This window comes from Rutilus rutilus (genome assembly GCF_951802725.1).
Source record: "Rutilus rutilus genome assembly, chromosome: 1".
Classification (NCBI taxonomy): Eukaryota; Metazoa; Chordata; class Actinopteri; order Cypriniformes; family Leuciscidae; genus Rutilus; species Rutilus rutilus.
The window spans coordinates 28,603,773-28,627,001 of NC_140209.1; the positions used below are offsets into that span (position 1 = coordinate 28,603,773).

A 23,229-nucleotide genomic window follows, 5' to 3' on the forward strand; every position below is an offset into this window, starting at 1 on the left:
CCAGGCTTCCAAAGGCCACGTGATAATGTCAACATGGAGAATGTAGTATGTCCAGATTACATTCATACTATATAGAACATACTTTTGAAGTGGTTGTAATTACTTGTTCAAAATTAGTATTTCTAACACAGCCTTTGTAACTTTTGCCACTATAGTGGTTAATAAAAATATATATATAAAAAAAAAAAAACACGGTTTGGAAGATGGATTCATGATCCAATTGCTCATTATATAATTTTTTTACATTTTCAACCAAAAAAGTTACACAATGCACCTTTAATTATGATCAAACGACTCGCATACACAAAAAAAAAAAAAAAAAAAAAAAAGTTCATTAAAAGTTTTACAGATAAACACTGTTATTTTTACAGGTATTTCCTAAACTATTAGGGTCAAACACTTTCACTGTAAAATCCAAATCTCTTGCAGTTAACCGTTAGTTAGCAAAAGCACTCAGGCATGAGCAAATGTAACTAGACGCAAGTAATAAAGTTTGCAGTGTTTGCTATTAACAGTTAAAGCATTTGAAAAACTAATGTTAAAATGTCAAGGGTGAGGAGCCCAACTAAAGTAAACACTGATCACCATAATGGTGACGTCAAACTATTATGTTCAATAAAACATCAAACCTGTTAATTCTCAATTAGAATGTTTGTGTGAAATAAAGTCAAACTGGATTGTAATAAGTGAAGATGCTGAGATCTTGAGAGATCTGTTAGTGTTTAATATTTTGTTGCTGTCATTAAACACTTTTTATGTTATTTTCTTTAGTGAAGTTGTTTGTAATAATTCAGGAAATACCTGTAAAATAAGTTTTTCTGTTAAACGTTTAATGAAAAAATCTGTAAAGGTTTTTGCACTTAAATTAGGATATAATTTTATGGTTCTTGTTTGTCAGTTATTTTACAATTTCTTTTTTTGTGAGCAATGAATCTGTCCACTTATGCCCTCTGGTGGTGATTTCGCAAATTATTATTGCCATTATTTTAAATGTACAATTTTACATTTATTAGTGTTATTAAAATATGAATAAAATATCTCATACACGTTTTTGTAAAATTGTACAAAAAAAAAATGATATATATATCAAAATATCAAAAAAAGCTGAACAGGAGCTTAATTTTATACTTTCAAATAGAATATTTTGGCATATCACCTGACTTCATGTTAACATTTCAATCCAGTGGATCTTCATCATATAGAAATGATGCAAAATAGGGAAAAAAATATTGTAACTGTACAAATTAATGAAACTTACTGCAACACTTTATTCCTTCATCCAGCGCCCGCTTAAGTTTTTTTCAGATATACATCCATTCTTCTTTTCATAGTATGAAAATATTATCCCTAAAGGAAACATTGTATTTAAATGTTGTGACTATTATAAACTGTTTTTGATGTATTATAAATGTTTTTTCACTGATTTAAATTAAGATCTATTTCAAAACATAAATATATAGTTATTTAAAGTAATCCTGCACTATACAATAAAAATAGCTTTTCCTTGAGATGAATATAATTATTTAGTAACAATTGGTTAGAGAATCAAAAAAACTAAAATTAAATATATTGCTGTTAAAACCATCTACAATGAAGACAAATTTCACCTCTAATGTTATGATTATAGCCCTTTGTGTTTTCTTTGACACACACACAAAAAATATTAATAAATCATGACTGTAATGCTGAACTCCATTCACTTTCAAACTCAGTAATCAAACAAATGTTTGAAGATCTGTGACTGATGATGATCACTAAAGGAGCCATATTTGTAAAAAAAGAAAAAAGAAAAAAATCACTTTGGCTATAACTAGTTGGAGGAGTGTTGCTTAACCATGAACGAACTGCATTATTGCACGTTAATAGTTTGCCCTAGGGAATGCTGGGACATTAACATATATCTGTAACATTAACACATGAACTACATTTTGCAGACAGGTCGTGTTGTCTGGCTCCTTCATATCAGGATTTAAAGTCTACGTGAAACAAAAATCAGATCTTATTTCAGTAATTTGATATTTACAAGAAAAGCAGGATATTCAACTAAACAAAAATGTGTGTAAAAATGTAATAATGTGGATAACTAACTCAAGGAGGAATGTGTATTAAGAAAGTAAATAAGATAAATTTTGAATTCATGTTGACTTTAAAAATGGTCATCAAAAGACCAAAACTCCCCTAACCAAGTGAAAACGTCACCGAAACCCACAACTGCTTCTAACTTAGACCAGTCTTCAATCCTCAAACCTTCTGAATCACCCAGCCTTCATCAAAGGTCATTATAAAAATAAAACCTCCACTCCTGCTATTTCTTCTTGTGTTTCTCTGTCCTGACTGGTGGAGGCGTCAGTCCGTGACTTCGCTGTAGTAGTATTTCTGTGCCGTGTCGCTGAGAGTCCAGCCTCCCGCGCGAAACTCCAGGATCTCCAGCAGGAGCAGGCGACCCATGGAGCTCAGGTCCTCCTGCAGGAGAAACCCGTCCCTCAGCAGATTGAACAGCTCATCCATCAGCTGTGCGTTCATCTTCTCCAGCTGATCTCCAATTCGATGCAGCTGCAACACCAGACAGTCCACCTGAGAGAGAGAGAGAGAGAGAGAGAGAGAGAGAGAGAGAGAGAGAGAGAGAGAGAGAGAGAGAGAGAGAGAGAGAGAGAGAGAGAGAGAGAGAGAGAGAGAGAGAGAGAGAGAGAGAGAGAGAGAGAGAGAGAGAGAGAGAGAGAGACCTTTAAGTAAGATCAAATATTGGTAAAACCAACAGATGATTTATGGAGAGCTGATAAATATTTCTGGTATCTGAAAAATTAAATAATACGGGTGTAACAATACCCTCATGTCACAATTCGATACATATGACGATACTGAACTCACAATACGATATTATTGCGATACTCCAAGACATGTGGCGAAAGGTTAACAAAAAATGTATTGTTGATTAAAATGGAAAAGTTGGTATTACATTGAGGGCAGAAATGAATAGGCTTGGACTTGGTGCTGGTAACTCAATGCACAGGAAAATAGTGACACCAGAATAAAAATATTCATGATTCTGAAGCTGAAAATACAGAATTATTTTAGACGAATATGTGGTCACTCTGTCACTGACCAGATATATTTAAAATAAGACCTTCTGTAGACGTATGACAGAAATAAAGTTGCACTGGTTAGTAATGTAGGACATTTTTACTGGTAACATCAGACATTTGGCATTATCAGGACCCACAAATATTACCCTATTTTCAATTATTATACATTATATTCAACATCATATATAGTAGGTTAATGTAGTACCGACACCAAAACTCGACACTGTAAACGTAAAAAAAAATTCCCACAGTATTTTTTATTTTGGGTGAACTATACACAATACATATTGTCACTATCCACGATACATGTTTTTGTATTACGATATATTGTTACACGGTGTAGTAAAACTTCAGTAAAACTGATCAATTAATATAATAATATATGAGCCAAGCACAACAGTAGAAACAATTTACTGAATTGATGTGCCTTAAAAAACAAATGTTTTGATCTAATGGCATATGCTTAAATTCATACAAATTCTTACACAAAATAAATTGTTTACAAAACTAATACCGGTAGTTACATTTAATTTGTGAATAGTGAAAGTCAAAAAGTTTTGACAATTGAATTTAGGTCATTTTAGGTAACTGAACTATGATGTTCATATACATATTACAAAGTGATATGTCGCTTTGGATAAAAGCGTCTGCTAAATGATTAAATGTAAATGATAAATTAAACCAGGCATAGTAACGGTTTTCAGCAACTAGCCACCTCTTGATACAGTCAAACCAAACATTACTCAGACACCAGATATCATTTTTGATATTTTTGCACTATTGGGTTGCAGGACACTATAGTTCATTTATGTAAGTAAGGATAGCAAAATAAAGTAAACTGTGACATATTATACCCAAAAATTCTTCATACAGTGACTACTGACTACCAGTACAATTTATAAAAATTTGTGATCAAATATTATTCAGACACTTTGACCTAACCATGTTTTGCTGAAGTGCTTTTTCTTTAATTGCTAACGCGACCTTTTTACACACAGACTGAACAAAATGAAGCATTGCTTGGTAATTTGTTGACCTAAATTGGTAATATCTGAGTGTGTAATTACTGTAAATTTAACAGCTGACAGATACTCAACATAATTCATCTGTGAGACAGTCTAACAGAAGGATGGACAAAACATCCAAAATATTTTATTACCTAACTATAGCGAATAAACTGTGATAATGTGAGAAATGTTGAAGGTGTCTGAATGAATTTTGGTTTGACTATTTGAGCTGAACAAATTTTACAAACGGTTGCGTTGGCATTATTTGTTTGCCACGGTAAAGTGTGTCCACACTGCTGACCTGTTCATCTGTCGCAGCTTATCCACGTTGTGTTCATGAAATAGACACTGAAACGGTCAAAACGTGTCATCGGAGAAAAGCAAATTAAGCGTCACTATTGATGATTATGACTCTCCAAAACTATTTTAAAACTTATTTTTTTTGCAATTTCCTTCGAATATCTTGGGTTTCCGAAAGTCAGTGCATCACTATTCACTTATTTAGCTGATCCATTTCAGTCAAACTCTAGTAAAAATGTTCAAGATTCACCTCCTCCTCATTCTTCAGGGCGTCAGATTGAGCCAGTCTGAACAAACAGTCATAGACGGGAGGAACCAGGGCCATCATGGGCATGTTGTTCACCTGCAGTCCACAGAATAAAGTAAAAACATATTCATTTGAACTTATACATGCATTTCTTTAAAGCAGCACTATGTAGCTTTTCAACCTTCATAATATATTTCCAAGATCCTTGTGATGGTACATCGACTTACAATAGGTTGAATGACACGTCTGCCATAGCCTGACGGGGTCTGTATCGCTTTTACTGGCACTGTGTAACTTCGGGGTTCGGGTAGTAACCCGAGCACAAAAAGAACTACAAAATTCGACTGTTTTACAGCATACGTCACTTCCCCCACCACTTCCTCAAATTTGGACGTGAGAGGCCACATTCTACAAGCTACATTCTTGCAAGTAAATAATACATGATTAGACGGACAAAATTATCTTTTAGGCTAAGTAGCCTAATGACTACAGGCTGATAGTCATGTTTGTTTATTTATTTTTCTGGTGAAAGTGTCTTGCCTCAGGCTATAATGCAAATCGATTTTTCAACTTTGCAGATTTATCTATGGTAGTAGAGTTCTCAACGGGTCGGGTCGGCCCGACAAACCCGACGGGACCCGCGGGTTCGGGTCGAAAATATAATCAAATGACTCGGGTCGGGTCGGACCTCGGGCTTAATCTTTTCCAGTCAGTGAAAAAAAAAAACATTTATTAATCATCGCTGCTGTTCACCGTAAAGAAAGTCTGGCTGCTGCGTGCAAGCGCATCACGGAGAGGGGCGGGGGCAGACCTGACGCCGCTGCGTGCACGCCTTTAGCCTGGAGAAGAAGATGGAGTTGGTGAAAAGTAAACTTGACTCAGGTGAATTCACCGTCACTACTACAGCCTATTTATATATTTAAAGTTTATTGTTTCAGTTGTTTGTATTGTTAAAAGGCGTGAACATTAAAGGTTGATTTGAATTTCCGTCTGCTGGTCATGATAATACGTGTATGAGAAAAAAAAAATCCGACGCGGCGTCGGGCCGCGGGCCGGGTTCGGGCAGATAATTCATGTTGATGTGTCGGGTTACATCGGGTCCGGGCTTTAAAAGCCACGGGCCGGGTCGGGTCGGGTTGTTATTTTCAGGCCCGTTGAGAACTCTATATGGTAGCTTGATAATATTGACGATATATGGCTATTACCTACCACATAAACATTGAATTGAATTAGCATTCTGTAAAACAGTAGCCAATAGGCTACTATAATGACGCTGGCTTGTAAACGTGAGCTACGCGATCTTTTGGAGTTTGAAAAAAATAAAACCCATGAAATTATATTCATATGACATGCTGAAACATATGCCACTGTACCTGGGATGAAGACATTTCACACGCAACGCAGGCAGTCTGCCCAAGACATGAGAACTCCTTCTGTAGAGTTCGGGGATATCAGCTTGTCAATAAATGCACCTGTATCCCCTGGTGTTACCATGACAGATTTTACGACCGCAGTAGAAGACAATACTGTTTCCCAACTGTAGGGGGACCCCGAGAGCAAAAACTACTTGGTGTTGCTTTAAATAATAGTTACCTTCCTAATTCTTACTCTGTGAATTTCAGCATTAAAACCAAAGGCAACTGTTCACCTTGAGGTAGTCGAAGATGTTGCAGATGAAGGACACGAGGCAAACCCACTCCTGAGTGGATCTCTTCCGCGTCTCTTCCCTGGCTTTAAACTCCTGCTGCAGGCGGTTCAACAGGTTACGCCGAAACACGCTCCCGTTGCTCTGTTTGGCCTCGGCCTGAATCGAGCGAGTCAACTGCTTACAAGTCAGTCCTAACAAACTACAAGCTAAAGGTTTACTTGAAGACAATGCAACAACTGATAATCATACTGTATTGAAGTTTACATGCATTGCATTTGTTTACCTGCACAATGGTGTAACAGATGCGTCCCGCCTCCCTGCTGAAGATCTGGTCCTTCAGAGACTGATCCACTATTACACTGGACACTTTCTCCAGGTCAACTGAACCTGGGTCTGACAAGTAAAAAAGGCCTTTTATTCAACAACATTTGAGCCGAACCGTAAAACAGGTCATGCTGCATATCAAACATAATGACCTTTCAAAGCCGTTTTGAGGAGTTTCTGATTCTCCAAATCAAACGACTGGATCTTGTAATCTTCTTTAGACGAGTTCTCCATTTTCTCCATTCTAATAGGATGGAAAGAGAGTCAATCAATTGATCAGTCAATCAATAACTGACCTTCGGGCACACGAGATCCGGTTTACTGCCATAGCAAATATCTGAAGCAATGCACAATTAGTCTGAAACCGCAATGAGGAAGAAGTTGAAGTTGAGCTACAATAAAAGACCAGAAACAATCATGTTATAGAAAACTACCAGCAACACTTATATAGTCAACCTCTCCTGTCTGCAACATCTCAAAAAACTTGCCTAAAATCATAACCAATGTGTAAAAATAAGGCTCAAAATATTATATAAAGACCCAAGATCACTTTTTTTTTTTTAAAGCTGGTGAACAATATACTCGTTGAATAAAGATTTACTTTAAATTTATATAACCACATTATCAAAGTTTATTTAGCAAATGCACAACAATAAAAAAAATGTCACAGAAAGTGAGAAAAATGCCCCAGATGTGGGGGTAATTGGTTATCAGTAGATAATGTTTATTTAATTCTAGTTATGGGTTTAAAACCATAGTGACCTAGTTGCCAGACACATGTATTTGCTGGCTTAGAAGTGGGTTCATTTGTTGAATGTGAAACTAATATGAAGTGATTTTATGAGAAATACGTTCTCAGACCAATAGCACATTATTGTCATTGTGCTGTGGTGAAACAGATCATGTGTGAAATATGTGGCGTCACCCGTCTGACTTTGAAAGGGAATCAGGGCAGCTTGTGTGTTAAAGGGATAAAGGGATTAGGACAACCGGGCAAACACCATCGGCTTCACACTTTCAACAGGCACACAACAACTTCATGATAAACTGCTGATCCAAATAACCAGTGGTGGAATCAATTGCAACTGTAACTTTACTTCCACATGCTATCGAAATCTTTAGTGAAGGAGGATTTGTGAAGAAATACTTCACAGTTTTGTTTAGTTAGCTAAATACGACCATATGTACGTCTAAACTACTCAGACGTCATAACAACCGCTCAATAAGGCAGAAATACATAGTTTAAAATCAACAACAGACACTCGCGAGCATTCATTCAACCAACACCGTTCAAACCAACGTGACGAGCGGATATCAAATTGTAAACAACACCAGTAATACACATTTTCATATTAAAAATGTGGTTTTGGGGAGGGCTATTGCATGTTCATACGCACATAAAAAAAAAAAACTTACTTTAAAAACCTGAGAAGCAAACACGTAAATGTTTTCACATATCTCAGTCCTCGCTTCTTCTCCTGCGGTCAGTCTCTGTCCCGTAAACGAATCTACCAACCAGCTGTGTAGACTTATGAATATTAATTACGTGTCGTGACGTTGACTCGGTTGACCAAACTGATTGGCTGAAATGGTACTTTAATATTTATTACGAGGTCTGCCCCTTTGGAGGCGTTTGTACAGCTATAATTCACATATATGCTCAACAATATATTTATTAAAACGAAAACATTTCTAATGAAGCATATTTGTTATAGGCTATATTCTGTTATGCAATTTGCATAATGCAAAACAGGATTAGTTCCTTAAATTAACATTAAAAGAGTTAAAAGTTTTCCGAATTGTATTGATTCATTATTGTTGTTGTATTTTTTTGTTTGTTTGTGTTTAAGCTTTCTGATAGCTATTTATGCTTCAAATTGTCTGAGGCACCCCCGCCGCACGCACTATAACGTGCACGAGCGCCAGGCACGTTCTCGCGCGAAAATTTAGTGAACAGCGACCTCTAGTGACTTTTTTTGGCACGGCAGCATCTTTTGCCATCGGTTCAATAAGTGGTGACTCGAGAACTGATATGCGATCGAATTCAGTCCGACTGCGAACTGCTCGGAGCGCTTTATTACAGCATTGCAAAAAAACAGACATCACTTGCAAACACAACTTATCTTCTTAATCTCCTGCATGTAATTTTCATTTTATATCATATTCATATATGGATACTTAAGAGATTTCAACGTATAATTTGATGTAGAAAGAAAAAAAAAGTACAACAATACAGAAAATCGTGAATCACGAAAATGGTGATCACGAAATCACGAAAATGGTGATCACCATCACTGTCTTGAAGGTTACGATTTTCTGTATTGTTGTAGCCTACTTTTTTTCTTTCTTTTTTTCTACATCAAATTATACGTTGAAATCTCTTAAGTATCCATATATTTGTAACCTAACCATGCAATGTAGCTCTTTGGGGTAGCAGGTTTTGTCTACTTGGGCCTTTTCACACCCACCCATATTAGAGAAATACTTTGATCGTATCAGTCAATCCACAGATAAAGATGCTTATCAGAATCTGAAGGACTGTGTCTGATGCAGGATCATTCCAGCTCACATCAGATCAGATATGATATAATAATGGCATAATAAATTAGACACACAATACTCTTCAGAAATCCTATAGCACACTGATTTGCAATGGTTGATCTGGTATCTTATTTCAGGTAATTACTTAAACCTACAAACCAAAAGAAAAGTGAGAATGCAAAGCAGAAACCTGTTTTTGTCTTGAATAACTCAAGGTCAGGTGAATTGAAACTACTGAATTAGTTTCTTGTTACAGTGACTTTATGGTCAACCTTAGCATGAGTAAAATACAGCCAAGACAAACATTGATTTGTCTCTGAAGGAATTCACATTCATGTGGAGGCAGATTGTAATTTCTCACAAAACGTTTATTTGTAACTTATTTGTATTTGTTTATTTGCAACTCTGAAATGTACTAGAGAGATAACAATTTGCAGGTCACACACAGGTAACTGAGAACAATTACATTAACATTTAAACTCGCTGCAATTTAACCTGAATTGAAAACACTATTCTAGCAAAGTCTTTGATTTTAAAATAAAAACTGATCACTGAAAAGTGAACCACAAATAAAAGCACCTTTTGGAAAAAAAAACATTTTTTAACAACATTATCCTTCTACAGTTGGAAAACAAAAGTATTCATCCTCATAATTATTTATCCAGTCTACAGAATGAGATTTACAGTAACACCATATATAATATACGTAGCAGGAGCCAATGTTTACAGGTATGACAGTAAAAATGTCAATGAACAAAAATAACAGAAAGTCATATTGTTGGCATCACATGTATTAACTTTTTAGCTTATTCTATCCAAGAACTCCAACAATTTTATAAAGACATAGCAGCAAAAGCAAAATAATTCAGTGTTATAAATAAGATAAAGCAAAACAATGAATTATTACAATAATAATACTTAATGATAATGAAATAATAATAACAAAATGTAGGCATTTATACAACAAGCCCTAGTTTATAGACATAAAGGGATTTTCCCTTCATTACATTCACTTTGTAGTGTTCACAGTGTGCATATTTTAATAGGTTATGGTACAGTAACTGTAGCCATATAGTCAAAGTCAAGGTTGAAAGTATAAAGATTATAGATTCAGATACTTTTTCTCTTTCAAAGTATAGAATCTTTGCCTGTAATCTTTTTAAAGGGACACTTCACCCATTTGCATTAAGCTTTGCATTGTTAGAAACCCAGTCATACTATTGAATGGTCGTGCAACACTCTCTCATTTTCCCCTGAGACGGGAGAAATCCATTATTTACCTCTTACACTTCCTCCTACAATGACGCAAAAATCGTCATTTTGCGTCATTGTAGGAGGAAGTGTAAGAGGGGGGGATTTCTGTTGAGACTACAAGCACTCGTTCCTCATCATTCCCAGGGGGCGGGACCCGCTCACGCTACAGACCTATTACAGATCAGTGGGTGGGACTTTACTCTCTGAAACTGAAAGCAATATCCTCCATCTTGTTTGAAGCTAAGCTAACAGGCGCTGTGGAGACAGATGTAAAGTTATGACAATAGCGGAGGAGAGTGCTCAATATGATATAGACTAGAGGAAGAGGATTTCGGAAGTCTGATGCTTGAATCAGGTGTTTGTGGCTACCTTTATAAGCCGCATTAAAGCGAAGAGCAGCCGAGGCAGAAGACCTGCCTGCCGCGGACGAGGAGCCCGGACTGGCTCGGGTTAGGGCGGACTGGTGGCGCCGGTGATCTCACTATGCAACTACGAACCGCTACGAACACAACACAGTCACAGAGTCTGTGGCAAAGATTTTCAACGATGACAATTTCTCCTGGACGAAATCTCTGAATCAGACGAGGACACGGACGTTTGTGTTGAGAACTATCCTAGTTTCGCTCCGCATATGTTCTGACTGAACATCCAGGTACCATGCAATAATTCACCTTTTCGAAAGAAATACAAACGAGGAGTAATGCACTAATGAGTTCGCCAACTAACTAGACATTTTGTGTGAATGTGAAATGAATTTCAAGCTCTGGTGGTAGCTAGCCTTGTAGACGGAAGAGTGATTTCTCTTATAGGCAGATATGCGCTTTCTGGATTAGTGGGAGTGGCTTGTGGAGCTGTGCAATGTGGTGCATTGTGGGAGTTGTTGTCTTTCATACAAATGCGTCCTGAAGTTATTTTTTGTCTTTTCTCGGTCACGAAGGCACCAAATTCAAAATTTCTTTTACATTTCGACTACATATATGACCCACTTTAAATAAAAAACAATGTTCAAATGGGTGAAATGCCCCTTTAAGACACTAATTCTGACTCAAAGTTGCATGGAAACCATAAACATACTGCAGTATCAATGGCACAATCGCAAATATATAAATACTGTCTGTACAGCTTTCCTGTAGCTCAAACAGTAGAGCGTTGGCGCTTGCAACGCCAAGGTCATGGCATGGGTTCGATTTCCAGAGAAAGCAAGAACTGATAAGAATGTAAAAATGTGTACCTTGAAATGTAAGTCGCTTTGGATAAAAGCGTCTGCCAAAATGCATAAATGTAAAATGTAACAAAATAAAAAAAATTACCGATAGATGTCCAGCCCTAACCTTGATAATAGGCTGATGTGTAACAGTCTGTCAGCAGAAATATTTCATAAACCCTTTGCTATGAGTTGATCTGCTCCTCTTGCTCCTCACAGTTCCCAGCTACTTCTCCCAGAGTTTCCATTTCATTGGATTCTCCTGTCCTCTGGTTAACTTCTATAATGATGTACTCTGGAGCAGGAATCCCTTTAGAATCTGCTGACTTTAGAATTTAGAATAAAATATATATTTTAAACAGTATCAGCCTGATTGATTTTGGGTAATTTATCACATACATTTTTACTTTGTTTACATTCATTCTCAGTGTATTCAAAAATGGTGTATCAATGTAACCTAATTCTTATTTAATGTATTTATATATAATCACCTGAGACTGTGTGCTGTCAAGTTTCCCTGAGATGTGGGAGAGGAAAAGAGTTTAGAATTAGTTACAATTGATCAGTCTCAGATAAAGCACAGAGGCACCAAATGCAAAAGTCAGAATAATGGATGATTTATATTTTGTTGCAGGCTCTCTGGTCTTATTTTCTCTTAGAGAACACTGTAAGAATGTACAGTACAAGATGTGTTGAACTCAATGTGAGTGTACAGATTAGAATCATTTCAACCTTCAAATTCATCATTATAGACCTTTTGTTCCTAGTAAATAACCTCCACAAACATGGACAAAACGAGAAGCATGTCACATATCAGATGTCACAAATGTCACAAATTAGAAAACAATAAAAGCAATTTATCATTTAGGAGCAAGAACAAAAAAAATATTAGATAGAAGAGAAAGACACATTGATAGCATGATAGCACAGACTGCTAAAGTCAATTCCAGTTCATACTCACAGTGTGCAAACATGGATAAAATCAGCAGTGGTACTGTAAACAGCCACTCAGACGGAAAGACAACGACTCTCAAATCTCCCACCAGACGTTCACCATTAACTGTGGATGGAGATTAATTTTTAACAAACAGTATATGTTTCGATAATGAAATGATGGGCGTGTCAACTCACCTGCATTCATTATCACTTCTGTCATCAGTGCAACAGAGTTCACTAAAACAAGACCAGCTGATCCAAACAGGAACAACATTTTGTGAAGATCTGTTGAGCAAAGTTAAATATAATAAATATAAAAATAAAAAAGTTGTAATGAATAAAAATTTGTATATATATTATATGCTATACAGGCATTTAATTTTATATATATAAAATAATATATATATATATATATCTTTTTTGCTTAAAAAATGAAATTAGTGCTGCAGTGTCATATGAGTAAATGGCACAAACATGCACTAGATAGATGTGTTGAACCACTGTGTCACGTTTTGTGTTTGTTGTGTTACATCTTATCTTTCATAGAAATGCTACAAAAAAAACTTCAACCGGTAAAAAGGCATTACAATGCATGTTCACTGCAGAGGTTTTTTTTTTTTCTCAGATGTGTAGTTCATTAAGGAATTCACACTTCGCCAAGAGTTTGATTGACAGGCGATCTGGCAAGTCATAACGCTGCATATGCCATTTTGTCTGACAAACAAACCTGACAGGGGAGTATAGATTAACGTTAGGGGACTTGAACTTGAAAAATGGTGTGTATTGACGTCATCCCACGATTGAAACAATATAACATTTGATGTTCATTCATGTTTATTTCATGCTAACTAGTAGTAAAGAGAAAGAGATGATTGGTTGACGTGCTGCTTTAACTGAGGCGCAACAGCGGTCTGTCACGTCACATTAAAGAGCCGCAAAATGGTATTTATTGTTTGAATTCCTTAAAAAATGACATCATTTAAAAGCTGAGACTTTCATACGAAAAGCAACCTGCTCTTTCTTGTGTATATATATCTTGTGTTTCCATGTCCTCTTTGCTGAGTGAGAACATGATGTGTGGTGTGAGAGCAGCATGACTTATCAGACGTAGCAACAGTAACTAAGGGGGACGGGTCTTTGCTGAGGGTCAATTGTGAATATGTGTACGAGACTACGAGTTTAAAATTTCAAAAGCAATTCTTATTTGGCATTGGCAACAGTATAATAAACCTTGACAAAATCAGACACTCATCCAGACCTAAAGCTTTGTTGATGAGAATGATGCAGGAGGATGGAAAACCAACACATGAAGAAGAAAGAAAATGATCGATACTTTACTCAGATAATGGACTGGGAGTTCAGCAAATGCGAGCACCCACAATGCTTGAAGAATTCCTGCTACACAGACCAGTCCTGCACCCTCTGTCAATTAAAGATCAAGTTTTTATTAAAAAGCTGCAAAGACTTATTTATTGGCCATGTTTAATAGAAATAACTAACTTGCTTAATATATAGCCAATGTTAAAAATGAACTTTTAGCAAAGACAGGTGTACACTTAGGCCCTGTTTAGAGTAGACCTGGTATTTTGTTTGATCGGATCACAAGTAGATGAGGGAGACACATTCCTGTTTACACCTGGTGTTTTAATCTGTCTCTTTTGACCACTTTTGTCCTGATTTCTTTGAGAGATTGAGGTCTATGGGCGTGTAACGGACACAATAAGCTCACGCAATTTACATATTAACGGAGACGACGGAAAAACGTATGGAAAGCATCAGCTTTATCTGACAGCCACAAGACCAGTAGCACAACACTGAGTGTGTGTTAGAAATCAGGAATGGCGAGAGAACAATTGTGCTTGGTGCGTTTTTTGTCTTCAAACCAAACTTGGATCTTCAGCCAATAAAGTTTAAATCCCGTCTGTTTAGCGCACTTCCCGTACACATTAAGTCAGTCGCGGAGAGTAGGCCGTCTTTTGCAGCTGCTTGAACACATTTGACCACATGAGCGTTTACACTACGAAAGCAATCCGGTCTAATGCATTTTTAACTTTGGAAGTTGTTGAAAGTGGATAAACTCAAAAGGTTTTAGACTACTTTTACACCTGTATTTACCATCGTCCACTTGTGATCTGATTGAACAAAACACATCTTAATACCAAGTGTAAACAGGTCTTAGATACTTTTAACAAACATTTATAATTATTAGAAATATATTCATACCTTTTTCATTTCTCAAGAGCATAATGTAAAAATACATCATCGTTCCACTCATCAAAATCATCATTAACCATGTGAATTTATCTAGACAAAGGCCTAAAAAAAGATGAAAGAAACAGTGAAAACATACCACGACTTTCAATAAAACCAAAAAACTGGGGCTGCCATAATTCAGATTAGACTTTTGAAACATCTGATATATAATGGAAACACTGATTTTCCATTGAGGACCACTATTACCTTTTATTGATGCAGAGAGCAGAGAGACAGAACCAGCTCTGACACTTTAATGTGTACATTCAACAGTATTTAAAAAAAATAAAAATCACAAGAAATAATGATATACATATGATATGCATACTGTATATCTAATCCTTTATCATATATATCTACTGATTTATTTTCGTAGTCATAAAAGAGCAGGATATAATGTCTCATACTTACAGCATTGATCTATCCTTCTGTTCATCGTTCCACCACTAAAGTAATACATCCCAGGAAGCATTGGAAGACCTGTAATGATAAACTCTAAAAAAGACAGAGATAGGTAGAGATATTCAATTAATTAATCTCAAGAAAATGTAATGGGATTACAGAACAGAGCATTGTCCACTGAGACACCACACTTAAATCATGTTTATCAGGCATTTTGTGAGACACAAGTGAATAGGGAAATAAATTACATATCAACTTTCCTATGAAATATGAGATATTATTATGAAAATATTGCCAACTATTACACCCATTATTACACTTGATTTCATTACATGTTGCTCCAAGAATGTATTAATTTGCAAATATAGATACATTGCGAAACTAATTTATAGGCATATTACCCACATATTGCATAAAGTAAAATGGTAAATCAATTCATTCCATTAGATATTTAATCTTTAAACAAAGTTTTTTTTTGTTTGTTTTTTTAATCCTGAAACCTAAAAATTGATTGGCGAATGAAAAACAAACAAACATTATTTTTGCCTATACATGTAATTTCAGTCCTGCTGGTGTCCTCCACAGAAGGCATAGCATACAATTTTTTCAAAAATGTTTTTTTCTCCCTTTTGTTTCTTACGCTTTAAACAATGTAATGACAGGAAAAAAAACACTAAAAACAAACAAACAAAAAAACTGGGTCATAAGAGGTTAATCACTTAATTTCTCAAAAGTGTTCTTGCTTACCAGCACCGGAGGCAAAACGAGTGTAGAGCAGAAGGGCGAGCGGCAATGAAGGCAGCAATGAAAAGCTACAAGCTGCAACAAGTGGCTGAACTTTACTGTACACCCTTCTGCATAACTTTCCAGAGCATGACAGCATCTTCTCTTTAGTTAATTCTATACAAAAATAAATAAATAAAAACAAATGTGAATTCAATTCAATAGCAATGAATCTAAAATAAAAATCCTTCACTTACTGCATTTCACCAATAAGAAAATGTCCTAGAGAAATATGTTTTACCTCACCATCGTTTGAATGTCAGTTTTGAACTAATGTCAAATAATATGGACATAAAACTCCAAGACCAATGCTGAAAAATACATTTTTTATCAGAAGTGGTTGTGTAAATGATGGCAAAATTAATTTTAAGAGCTGATATATGCTAATTTTACTAGATTGTACTGAGATTACTGAATTTTTTTCTATAAAAATGCTAATGCTAAAAATGATAAATGCTAAAAAAAAAAACTGTTAATGTTGTGTTTTCAACTGTGCATTTAAAGCAAGCTGAGGATGTTGGATAACCACTCACGTATGATGAAGAGGAGACACATCAGGGCAAGTGTACAAAAGAAGACTGTTCTGATGACTGTGTCGATGTCTTTGAAATGTTCAGCTAAAAGGACTGACACAGACATATATTATTCATTTAAACACTGGAGAAAGAACTTGGCGGATGAACAATAACAAATACACTACTTCTGTATTACAGCAGACAAAAACTAAATTATTGTCAGAAAATTAGGTGCAATTACAAAACAGTGAATATAAGGGGCTTTATATAAGAAAAGCTGTTATTTCACACTGTTGTGTAATGATTAGAATATTATTATTATGGTAGATATTACATTTTGAGACCAAAAGTTTTTACTTCACCATTACAATAATCATTGTGGATTTACCTACCTGAAAACATTACTGCCATAAATGCAGCATGATCAGCATGTGGAGTCATAATATACTTCAGAATTTTATCTGCAAAAAAATAAAATAATAATAATAGTAAAAATAATGTAAAGCACTAAAACAGCATTAAAACAAATGTAATTTTTTGATTAATCCCTTTCAGTAAGAGAAATGTAAATAAATCTTAGTAAACACATATATTATGTGAGTGTTATGTAGTATTTTATTTAAAAAACCAACCTGGAACCGCTGTGGCTATTGGTGTAACCCAAAATGACCTCAGAGGTCTCAGAATATAGAGCATACAGCAACAGACAGTCTCATACAAAGAACCTGAAACACATTATGAAATACTGTATAAAAAATCATTAAGACAGTGAAGCAAGTCTGACTGACCATATGGTACAGTCCTTCTAAAACAATTAAGAGATACTGTACATTGACAGAACTTAATTAATTGTAAGGTCAATAATCCTTACATACCTTCAATAACACGCCAGATGATTGAAGCCAACAACATAGTAATATTCAGGCAAAGGAAAAGAGAAACTTGAAGATACATCCTTGTGTCTACAGTGGAGAGATGCATACCAAGTCCAGTAAGAAATTAAAATGAATGATACATTTTGTGAAGCCTGCTGAAGCCTAAAATACATACCTCCATTTTCTGGTCTGAAGCAAATAAGCAGTGCAGATCCAGATGCAATAATACAGAGAATCAACACCGTTATGTGATAAACAGAGAAACCTGTGAAACACAGACATCAGTTACACAACCGCATTATGTGACACTGTATGCAACTAAACGGCTAAATGGAATTTTAGGGGTAAGATTACGATTAGGGTTCTATTAAGAATGTTTCTAGGTCAATAGTTCTCAATGATCTCTTCAGGACCCAAGCCTACATTGAGCATTTCTTTCATTGATCAAGTACGGTACCCCCAAAGGGACCAGGTGAAAAAAATACGGTCAATGCTTATGCTTTCTCTCGAAAATGTTTCAAAAGCATTTCAATATATATTTTTCCTCCCATATCATATTTTGTACAAAAATTACCTCTGTAATAAACAATTTCCAAAATTATTGATTGTACAAAATATAAACAAAAATTCAACCCTCCTTAACAATAATGTGACATGTAACAAAAAATTTAAATCAACTTATCTGTATTATTATTACCACAAAATGCATAGGCCCATTAAATGTTAGCATGTTTTACCATACACAGGCTACAGGTTTATCTAATTTCGCCTTTCTAAACTATTGTTTAAGGGTTCCTGTAACATTAGGTGTGTGATCAGTTCCTTTAGTTCTATGTATAACCACTTCTTCAAAGAGAATAAAATAATTAAAAACACAACTTTTCAGGTTTACATTGTTTTCTGATTTATCTGTCGACTCACCCAGTCTCTTCAGTACTACAGTTGTATTGGCTGAAAGTCTTCCAGCAAACGCTTGACACATGTAAACTCCTTTGTCCTCAGTTCTGACACTCTTCAGTCTGAGAGAGAAGTTTCCTTTGGGGATTTCATCAGTGAAGAACTCAACTCTGTCTCTGTATCGCTCATCTGATGAATCTAGTAAAGTCTTGTTGTTTTGATAGAGCAGAACCAGAATATCTCCATCTTCATCTGTTTTCCTCCATGAAACCTCTTCAATGTGTTCAGGTTTGATGTGAGAGTCTACAGAGCAGTTCAGAGTGACGTCCTCACCATCATATGCAGATACGGAGCGACTCGATCCTGATACCAGCAGACGCTCTGAAAGAAAGAAGTGTTACAGAATAAAATATTACATACATTCAATAGCCTTGTTTTTGTTTTAAACAAATGTATAGGGCTGACATGATTCACACTCACCAACATCTATTATTTCAACTAAAGTTTTGTCAGCCACCTGTTGACTGTAAACTTTACATCTGTAAATGCCTTTGTCTTCAGCTGTCACATTGTCCAGACGGAGGGAGAAGTTTCCATGTTGAATCTGATCAGTAAAGAAATGAGCTCTATCATGATAATCCTGCTGCTGGACCTCTGATCGACTCTCACCATCTTGATACAGATGAACCAGAGCCTCTGAGTCTGCTCTTCTCCATACAACTCTCAGTTTCTCCGGTACTAAAGGTGTCTCAACATAACAGGGCAAAACCACTGAACCTCCCAGGGGAGCAACCAGTGGACCAGAACCTCGAACAATAAACTCCAGGGTACCTGTTTTTTTTTTTTTTTTTTGAGAAATAAATGAAAAATAAATTGTTATTATTTGAAAAATAATACTATGTCAGAGCTTTTAACACAAATAATTAAAATACAATTTAAAAAATATATAATCAGGCTGTGAATTACTCGGGTGTGAATTAAAGGGTCTTTTTATTTGAACAAAACACAAATTAACAAGACATAAAGTAAGAGACCAGACATACAGTATACACACATGCAAGAAAAAAAGACCCACAAACAAACAGCAAGATATAGTAGTGTATAAAGGTACAGTGATAGTAAGATAAAATAAATTCTAATTTTGAATTACATTTTTCGGGCGATGAGTAATAATAACAACAGTAGGCTACTAGGTTAGTAGTAGTAGGCTAGTAGTAGTTTAAAGGGTCTTTAAAAGTACGCTTGTGCAAAACAAAAAAAATTGCGTCAGACTTTCGCCTATTTCCGGAAATATCGACACAAGACATTTAAACATTTCAAAGGCTAAATGTTATTTGTGGAGTAATGTCGAGTCAAGTGAAGAGACGCCGTCACCACGGGGGGAAAAACATTTTGTTTTTAAATAACCAGTTACCAATAGTTACCAAATACTTTTTTTCTTTCTTTTTTTTTGCATTAAACATAAACGTAGAAGACATAGGCTACATACCATCAGATATTACGAAGATGAGCATCAAAATAGAGTGCAGAAAGTGCATCTTCAAATCTTTTCTATCGAAACTCTCATCATTTTTGTTCATATAAAGAAAAACAACTGATGGATCTCAGTGTCTCGTGAATGCGCATTCGCTTTCGATTTTGCGGGTGATGTTTACATAATGTGAGAAAGGAGGAAATGGAGAGAGAAAACAGAGGCTGCGCTTAAATAAAACATTGTGTCAAGCTGTCACGGGTGTAAATTGTAGGCCTATCTATGTAAGAGAAAACAATATGGGCAACCGTTTTCAAGAAAGATTTAGGATGTTAGAAAGATTAAAAGCTCGTTAACTCCTTAAATTTTGTTCAGTTAGTTTCAAGTTAAGTGACACTTAAAATATTAACAAACTGATTAGTAGCCTACAAAAGAAAATAGCTATAAATAAATATAGTTATTGATATAGTTATCTGGGATGATATTACACTGATAAAGAGTTACAAAACTGTAACTCATAGCCTATTAATAAGGATGAACTTTTGATTGATTTTATTGATTTTGATTGAAGTTTAGTGAACTGAAAAAAAAAGTATTGTAGTGCCATCTAGTGGTCAACAGATGAATTTATAATAGAAGATCAAGTCTCATGCGAGAGCATCCTAAAACACAAGAAATTAAAATAGTGATATTATAGGCGCTATGCCATTCTACATAATACATTTGAAAATGTATTTATTTATTTTACAGACGAATATTCTGCATTTACACTAATTACACTCGTGAAAAATTGAGATGGTCCTCACTGCAGAACACAAAATCCAGGGGGAGGAGTTGGATCCAGATCCAACTCCTCCCACCTTACATATACCTAAACCTACCCATCTCCACCCACTAATCCCTAAACCCACCCCTTAACCTACCAATCTCCACCCCCTGATCCCTAAACACACCCCTAAACCTACCAATCTCCACCCCTTAAATCTACATCCAACTCCGCCCCCTGGATCTCATGTACTGCAGTGAGGTGCTACTGGAAAAATTGAGCATCATACTCATCAGCACTCTTATCAGCTTCACGTCTGCTGCCATCATCTTATACCTTACTAATGTCCTTTAGGTTTCCTGAGGCGGGACTGAATTCATTTAAGCAACATTAGATGCAGTCAGAGTCCAGAGTTTGGAATGATGCTGGACAAAAGCAGTGCGGCATCCAATGAGAATGTGAATAATGCCATAAAAAAACTGATAAGCTCAGAATGGCTCTAACGATGTTTTTATGCTTGTGTCAACATGCTCAAAAACTAGCCCGGTGTCACATTTGAGTGGAGGAGAGATACAGAGAAGAGTTTCATAGAGTCCTTCACGATAAAGGCTGAGGAGGAGGTGTGGTAAAGTAATAAGAGACAGATTCAGTTTATGCCGTTTCATGTCCTTTACATCCTCATTTTGCAGTTTAAAAAAAAACTTGACCTTGCTGTAAGTGTGCTGGACCTACTACTGAATGAAGAACGATGATGTTTGGACTATTGCAATGATTTGGTGTTAATCTGAGAAGAAAAAAAAGAAAAAGCATATTCATTAAAAAAAAAAAAAAAAAAAAAAGTTAGAACCTGTGGAATGGAAAGGTTCCATGATGTTAAAGGTTGTTTATGAAATCACACATGTCAATAAAGAACCTTTAATTTTTGCATATTAAGATATTATAAACATTGACTTCATGATTTTCTGTAAAGCTGCTTTAAAACGATGTGTATTGTGAAAAAAAAAACATAAATTTGACTTGACTATGAGGTCATGTTGTGATCATACATGCAGATGCAGGATGATTTAGGTGTGTTTGACCTTTGTGTGTTTGTGTGTATGTCTGCTCCTCCTCTTCCTGTAGCTGTTCATTATCCTTCTTTTGGTCATCCTGCATTTTATTTTACCATCTTTATGATCCATTTCTCCATTGACCTGTGGAAACTCCACAGACCCGTCTGTCTTTCAGTTTTATATTAAACAAAACAAACTTTACGGATCTATGAACATTTATAGACCGCGTACCAGAGAACATAATAAAAGGAACATGTTACTTTGATAATGCAGCTCTGATTAAAGAGACAGTTCACCCAAAAATAAACTACACTCATCATGTCTTTCCACAAATGACTTCCTTTTTTAAAAGAAAGTCAATTATGACATTTTTTTGGGGGGGGGGGGGGGGGGGGGAGGGTGAACTATCCCTTTAAGACTTCCAAGTCAAGTGCAGACTGATTAGAAACCACAGTAATACCGAAATATGGATGATATGAAACTTCCTTTTCCTCCTTAACTGTCTGCCATTCTCTCCAACTTTCTGCTTTTAGACTCAACTACCATTGTGCATATGGAAACACATTTATGCCACATAAGAAATTGGTAATTCATAATTATGACTTGATAAAAATTCAACATTATTACATAAAAACTGGAAATTATGACATTCTAAGTCAAAATTATGAAGTAAAATAAAATAAATACATGATTAATAAATTGACAACATTGCTTTAACTCCTCAAAATAAGTTAAGCAAGTTATTAAAACAAGTCAGTTTAATGTAATTTAAGTTGAAATGACTTAAACATCCAAGTTGTTTGTACTTCAAATTTTAAGGCAGCAACTTTTTTACAGTGTAATTATGATAAAAAGTTGACAGATTATTATTATTTTTTTACTTTTGTGCAATTTCAACTTTTTAAAAATCTCATAATTATGACCTGTCATTTCATTTCATTTATTCATTCTCTTTTCATGGTAATGCAACACGAAATGCCACAACAACAACAAACACAACAAAAATACATTCCATGACAAGAAGAACAGGAGTAGGATGAAGAAAAGATCTTATAAACTCCTACCTTTTATCCTAAATTGTGAGATAAAAGTCATAGGTAGGCCTATGTGAAAAAGTAAATTATGACTTTTGACTTTTTCCTAATTCTTCATGATAAAAAATAACAAATAAATATACTGTAGTCACAATTTTGACCATTGTATTACTTAGTATGTCATAATTTCCAAATATTGACTTCATAATTTCATTTCATAATTTAGACTTTATTACCTCACAATTTTAAGTTTTTATAAGATAAAAAGCATGCTATTCATCACCAAAAAATAAATCATAATTATGAAATAAAACATCAAAAATATGAGATAAAAAGAAAATGACATACTATTATGACACTAAACTTATTTTACACAAATATTTCTGTCATAATTATGATTTTTAAAATAAATTTCTTATGTCATGACTAGCCTATCTCATAAGTTTAACTTGGTATGTTATAATTATAAGTCATCATAGTTAAAAGAAAATGTTAAAATTATTAATTATGTATTAGTATTATGACTTTTTCACAATGACTGACAATTTCAACTTTTTTCTTATTATTTTGACTTTATTTCATAATTGACATCTATGTAATAATTTAGATTTTTTTTATCTTATTAATCTTAAAATTA

The 23,229-nt window shown here is 35.1% G+C and overlaps 2 protein-coding genes across 2 annotated transcripts; both read right to left on the reverse strand.

The window, feature by feature from the left end:
* Positions 1–1,093: 1,093 nt before the first annotated feature.
* Positions 1,094–8,116, reverse strand: LOC311277758 (MIF4G domain-containing protein B). Its single transcript, XM_084388180.1, has 6 exons — positions 8,026–8,116; positions 6,762–6,853; positions 6,569–6,678; positions 6,286–6,441; positions 4,641–4,733; positions 1,094–2,574 (listed from the first exon to the last, which is right to left on the reverse strand). The coding sequence occupies exons 2-6, from the start codon at positions 6,850–6,852 to the stop codon at positions 2,347–2,349; spliced, it is 678 nt and encodes a 225-aa protein (XP_084244306.1). The 5' UTR covers position 6,853; positions 8,026–8,116; the 3' UTR covers positions 1,094–2,346.
* Positions 8,117–9,497: 1,381 nt separating this feature from the next.
* LOC311277694 (uncharacterized protein) lies at positions 9,498–19,925 on the reverse strand. The gene is made up of 16 exons (XM_084388068.1): positions 19,759–19,925; positions 18,750–19,100; positions 18,294–18,650; positions 17,548–17,637; positions 17,373–17,459; positions 17,130–17,222; positions 16,890–16,958; positions 16,516–16,608; positions 15,947–16,099; positions 15,209–15,292; positions 14,768–14,860; positions 13,883–13,966; positions 12,740–12,829; positions 12,570–12,668; positions 12,100–12,125; positions 9,498–11,934 (listed from the first exon to the last, which is right to left on the reverse strand). Exons 1-16 carry the CDS (start codon positions 19,847–19,849, stop codon positions 11,794–11,796), a joined length of 2,001 nt encoding a protein of 666 aa, XP_084244194.1. The 5' UTR covers positions 19,850–19,925; the 3' UTR covers positions 9,498–11,793.
* Between the last annotated feature and the right edge of the window lie 3,304 nt (positions 19,926–23,229).